The sequence below is a fragment of the Phalaenopsis equestris genome, unplaced genomic scaffold (assembly GCF_001263595.1).
Source record: "Phalaenopsis equestris unplaced genomic scaffold, ASM126359v1 Scaffold001307, whole genome shotgun sequence".
NCBI lineage: Eukaryota > Viridiplantae > Streptophyta > Magnoliopsida > Asparagales > Orchidaceae > Phalaenopsis > Phalaenopsis equestris.
In genome coordinates this window covers 325,860-331,941 of record NW_018165746.1, presented here as the reverse complement: position 1 = coordinate 331,941, position 6,082 = coordinate 325,860, and the positions used below count along the sequence as shown (strand labels likewise).

The 6,082-nt window shown below is 33.3% G+C and overlaps 1 protein-coding gene across 4 annotated transcripts in view; it reads right to left on the bottom strand.

Moving 5' to 3' along the window:
* Window positions 1–4,033, bottom strand: part of LOC110033914 (coiled-coil domain-containing protein 12) — a 13,122-nt gene extending 9,089 nt beyond the window's left edge. Inside the window, exons 1-3 of one of the 4 annotated variants that reach the window (XM_020738076.1) lie at window positions 3,557–4,033; window positions 3,189–3,478; window positions 1,439–1,615 (exon numbers count right to left, since the gene is read on the bottom strand). In XM_020738076.1, the coding sequence (XP_020593735.1) occupies window positions 1,439–1,615; window positions 3,189–3,355 (344 nt within the window). In that variant the 5' untranslated portion in view covers window positions 3,356–3,478; window positions 3,557–4,033. The remainder of the gene's footprint in view (window positions 1–1,438; window positions 1,616–3,188; window positions 3,479–3,556) is intronic. The other 3 variants (XM_020738079.1, XM_020738078.1, XM_020738077.1) reach the window with 3 other exon arrangements.
* Between the last annotated feature and the right edge of the window lie 2,049 nt (window positions 4,034–6,082).

Sequence of the window (6,082 nt, the reverse complement as noted above, 5' to 3'; positions counted from 1 at the left end):
CCTTCTTTTTTTTTTTTTTTATGCTTTTGGTTTTACTTTTGAATGAAAATATGACACTAAATAGGACGCAATGGAGAAAAAGGATTCATGTAGCCGACCCCACGTAGTGGGATTAAGGCTTTGTTGTTGTTGTTGTTGTTGTTGTGCATATGTGGCAAGCAACACTAATCCAATCAGGATTCACATTTATCCAAATTTTTTTCCACCAACTTTTCTTAGCCTTTAACAATCTCATTGAAAAATATAAATTGATTCATTAAACATAAGCCTTATGCCTCATGCTATACATAATGACAAAAAAGTTATGTAGGTAAGGTGTGAACATATGCATTTAACTTTTATGGCTTATATTGTTTACACTTATAATACAACAACTACAAGAAGCCTTTATCCCACTAAGGGGGGTCGGCTACATGAATCCTTGAATCGCTACATGAATCCTTTTTCTCTATTGCATCCTATTGAGTGTCATATTTTCATTTAATTCTAATAGATTAAGATCATTTTTTTGTACAATATGCCCAAGTCTTTTTAGGTCTAACTCTACCTTTCTTAACATCAATTGAAGCTAAAATATATACACTTCTAACCGGATCATCAGATGGTCGACATTTAATGTGACCAAACAATCTAAGACGCCTCTCTCTAATGTTGCCCGCAACTAGAGCTACATGAAACCCAATACAGATATATTCATTTCGCATTTTGTCTCTAAGTGTCAGGCCACTCATCCACCTAAGCATTCTCATCTCAGCAACACTTAACTTTGTTTTATGTTTATCTTTTAAAGGCCAACATTCTACGCCATAAAACATTGCAGGTCTCACCGCCATTTTATAAAATTTTCCTTTCGGTTTAAGCGGTATTTTTCTATCACATATATTAGACTTATAAAAATTCAAAATGCAATATCAAGCTTTCTAGGATTTTCCATGTCCATGTATCGATGTCTAATTGCATAGCATATCTCAAACACTTATCCAAACTTCATTGAAAACAACATTTGCACAGCTCTATTCTAAAAATGAAACATCAAAATCAAACAAGGCATCTCGCCACATATATAGGGCAGGCCCAATTGATGAAGAACCTGCACATACAATGTTTGGAGATGGGTTGAGATATGCAGTTTTACCTTTCATTTGAAAATAGATTGTTTCCATATGGGTGACAACAAACACAGAACCATTAATGACGAAACCATATAAGTACATGTAGAGTGCATATACATACACATTTTATGCATTCATTTACATAGATAAGATGAAACCTAACCTTAAATATATGCTAATAACAGTAAAAAAGTCCATCTCCAAACAAAATTAAAACAAACAGATTTGCAGATAAGCTATATAGAAGCAGCTAAAATGGCATCAAAATAAAACTAAAAACTTGCCTTACTCTTCATACATTTCCAATGAAGGAACTAGAGGCTTACTTATTTTCTTCAGCTTCATCAGTGTCTACAACTTTGCCATTACTAATGTTTGAACTGTCATCAGGCATACTTAGTTCTTTTGCCGTTCTGAGAGCCATTAGCCTCTCCCTTCGGGTAGCAGCTTCTTGCTCAGTTGAATCTTCTTCAAAGGTTTCAGATTTCCTAGCAAGGTAAGAGCTTAAGACAAAAAAAAAATTCCGGTAAACTACTAAACAAATAATGCTTAAACTAAACCACTATGAAGCAAAAGCACCTCAACCTATTATCATTTCTCCGCTCTGTAATAGCTATAGATAGTCCTTTAAACATTTCTATGATTACTCTAGGCAAGCCTAACTTTAGTTTTAAAATCAACAAACTTGTAAAATTTTAAAATAAAAAAGAGAAACATAACTATCAACATTAATTGGGTGTAGCTCCACTTCTGCAAGCAAATACACGAATTTTTTAACAACTAATTAAAATAAGAAGACAAACAAAACCATAATAAATGCCTTTAGAACTCATTGAATCAAACAGCAGAAGAACAAATTAGATTATACCAAATAGTCATGATTTCGTAAACAAACAACTTTACTCGAAATTCTAATTTGAATGAGCTGAAAATCCACTGATAAAATGCAACCAGAATATTTCCAATCATATTAAAAATACTATAACATATTCCACAGCAGAGTATGGCATTTTCTTTCAACATGAGTGGACACTATAATGGACGAAATAGATTTTCTTAGCAAATAACAAGAGAAATGCATAACATCATTTATACCTTTCCCCAACAAGCTCCCAAAAAAATTATCTAAAGAGACAACAACAAGCTAGTGATTCATCCATTACTCGCTTACGCTATGCATCAATAAACCCTGAAAAATAACTTTTCACACCATCCCTTGACAATGCAATAAATTACTTATGATGTCAAACAGCCAGTAAACCAAGCTTTTTCGCAAACATGAAAGACCCAAAATCATTTCCAGTCACCTAATTAAGAAGATAAATCCTAAAAAGTAGAAAAAAGTAAAACATGAAATTATGCTCATTCAAAATATTTCCAATCAGATAATCCAAGAATGCTTTACAAACAAAAACTAGTAGAGCATTTACCTGGATAAAACCAAATTCTATAATATTTACAAGTCTAACACCTAAACTTCAATTTTTACATTTATATGACTCATGTCACATAAAAAATACAACAATTTTAACTTTAAAAAAAAGTAAAATGCACCTTTTCATGCATGGGGAAGGAGGCATGAGTGTAAAAATTCAAGTTTAAGTGTTAGATATGTAAATACATTAAATTTTCCCAAATATTATCATGATAGAAAAGTTATACATTGTGAAATACTCGCCAATGTTCTCATACAATAGCAAGTTAGGACACAAAGAAAATCATTGGGCCAGATTGGATTGATACCAGCTCAAGATGAAGTATGGAAGTGTATAAGTCAAATATTAAATTCAACAATTTTGTATGCTGGTTAGTTAATTCTATTTGGCCAATATGCTCTACCCTAAACTCCCTTCCCCAAATTAGGTTCTTCTTCTGATATTAAATCGTATGTATTGTAATATGGATCGGATTAATCCTCATTTAATTTTCTAAAATACTAGATAGTTAGGATTATCTATACTCTTGCTTTAATGTGTCAAATTAGAAATAAGAATTATGAAATGGGATCTAAAAGGTTAGTGTAGAGACCAGAATAACTCGAACACGAAAATTTAAATACGAGACAAAGAAACTCACTTTTCTTCATGGACATCAGCCATGAATTCTGCTTCTAGGCCATTATTCTGATTAGCATCCCCATCAACATCAGGCATGCTGGCGTACTCCTTAGCTGCTCTCAGAGCCCTTAGCCTCTCACGGCGAGTGCTAGTTGATTGATCAATTGAATCATCTTCCATTGCCATACTTTTAGAAACTGTAAGGGGCTGTTTCGTTGAAGGATTTGAGAAGAATTTAACCTAAATAGTGCAGGATCTTCAATACCGTTTCTCCTCCGTTTTGCCTTAAATCCTGGATTTAGTAAATCCCTTTGAAAGATAGACTGAATTTAGATGAGCTGAGACGCGCGAAGGGGGGTGGGGAAGGGAGAAAAGGACGGCGGTTACCTTAATGGTTTCGTGAAGGGTTCCTCAATGGTTTCGGGTAGAAGCCAAGCGGATGGACGAGAAAGATGGGGGTTTTGGCGGTCTTTGTACGCTGTAATCCGGTCCCTGTCTTCCCGCCTAGTTCTAGACACGACTGTATCGCGAGGGTTTCGGCCACGACAGGAGGAAGGGTAACCGGGAGAAGGATGAGAGGGCAGTAGGGCTGTGAACGATGACTCGTATTCCGCTCGTTCGATATAGGCTCGTAATCGCTTGTGTTCGTGATCGAAATCGTGTGCTCTTGTGCGGCTAGAATAATATCTCGTGTTCGGCTCGAAATAGAACTAGGGAGGATTAGCAGGCCTGAGCGGCGAACCCTAGGCTCTCGCACCAGAAAATCTTTCGTGATTTTGAGAGGAGAATGAGGAAAAAGCAGACGGCAGCTGGCGATCGCGAATTTGACTGGAGACGGCCCGAGAGATGAGAATGAGATTATGGGAGGCTTGGCTCTGTTCGAAATTTTTTTTGGTACAGTTTATTATATATTATATTAAATATGTAATTTATATTTTATAAATATATATTAGTTATATAAGTAATAGTAATATAATATTCTTAATATTTTTTATATATTATAATTTATAGGATAAATTTTTTAAAATAATTTTAATTAATTATAATTTATAATATTTAATTTTATAAATACGTATTATGTATATTTATATATATTTATTTTCGATCCAATTCGAGCCGAACACGAGCGAACAAACTTTCATTTGTGTTCGGCTCGTTTACATTTCGAGCTTAAAAATTTGTTCGTGTAGTTAACGAGCTGAACACGAGCTGTTCGCGAACAACAAGCCAAATTGACAGCCCTAGAGGCCAGGCGAGGTAAAGTTATTTCGTTTGAAAAATAAAAAAGGGGGGGGGGGCGACGACGTATAGATATTTCGACTGAAAAATTAAATAAATAAAGAAAAAAGATGTAGCCCGAAGATTAGGAAAGAATATGATGCATCAAAATCTGACATATTATTTAATATTTGACGCACTCTTTCATTCTCTGTCAAAGAGCTAAGTTTTTGCATATGATAAGAAGGTTTTCTTCGAGTTATACGATTATGGTTAAGACGATAACTGTGTGTTATTTGTGAACAACAAGTCAAGTGAGAAATATTTATGATCAAATCTGAAAAAAAATTGTGAGAAGTTTGAAATGAATGTGAGTTTTGTTGCGTTTGAAATATTGACATTAATTTATATTTGTTTGATTTCCTTTGTATTCTGAATCAATTGTATTATATTATTTTTCTGGTTTTTGTGATGATTTTATTGTGTTATTATAAAGTTATTTTGGTGGTTACAGTTATTGTTTTTTTTTTTTTTTTGTATTGTGGTGATTTTGAGGTGGTATTGTGATTTTTATTTTGATAGTATTGTCGTATTATTCTTGTGGTATTGTAGTAGTTTGTGGTGTTATTGGACTGGTATTGTGGTTGTATTTTGTTTAAATTGTGGTGGGATTGTTGATGTATTGTGATGATTTAGTGGTTGTATTAACGTGATTTTGTGGTGATATTATCTTATTATTTTGGTGGTATTATAGTAACCTATGGTGTTAATGGAGTGATATTGTGGTTTTATTAAGATGGAATTGAGCTTTATTTTGTTCATATTGTAATGGTTTCACGGTGTTATTGTAATAATATTGTGGTGGTAATGTGGTGTTATTGTGGTGATGTTTTGGTTGTATTGATGTGGGATTGATGTTATATTTTGTTCATATTGTGTTGGCTTTGTGGTGTTTAGGTGGTGTTGTTGTGAATGTATTATGATGATTTTGAGGTTATGTTAACGTGATTTTGTGGTAGTATTGTCCTATTATTTTTGTGATATTATAATAGTCTATGGTGTTATTTGAGTAGTATTGTAGTTGTATTGAGGTAAGATTGAGGTTATATTTTGTTCATATTAGAGTGTTATTGTGGTTTTATTGTAATGTTATTTGCGTGTTAATAATGTGGTGTTATTATGGTGTTGTGTTATTAATGCTATTATGGTGTTATTGAAGTGGTATTATGGTCGTATTGTGGTGTTATTAAAGTAATATTACGGGTGTATTGTGGTGTTATTGAGGTGGTATTGTGGTGTTATTCTAATGGTGTCTTTATGAAGCTCTTGTTATTTTTCTTTTAGGTGTTTTCTTGTTATTATGATGTTATTTTATGATATTAAGGTATTTTTTGTATTAAAAAACATTGTGCTTATAGTTTAGTGATTTTCATATTTAATCATGTTTAAAATATTCTATAAATGTGCAGTTTTGAGGAACTGGGAATGTTGGTAATGATTCAATTACATACAGATTTTTGGCACCATTGTACACAGTGAGAAACAACATAGAACTATAATGTGTTTATGCACATTGTTGACCTCACTTTTGGTTGAGGTCTAGAAAACTTCTTTAGTAGCCTAGGTCTAGCCATAGGACTTTCCTATTGACTAGTCTTAGAAAACTAGAAGAGGTACCCCACTATTAGAAATTCA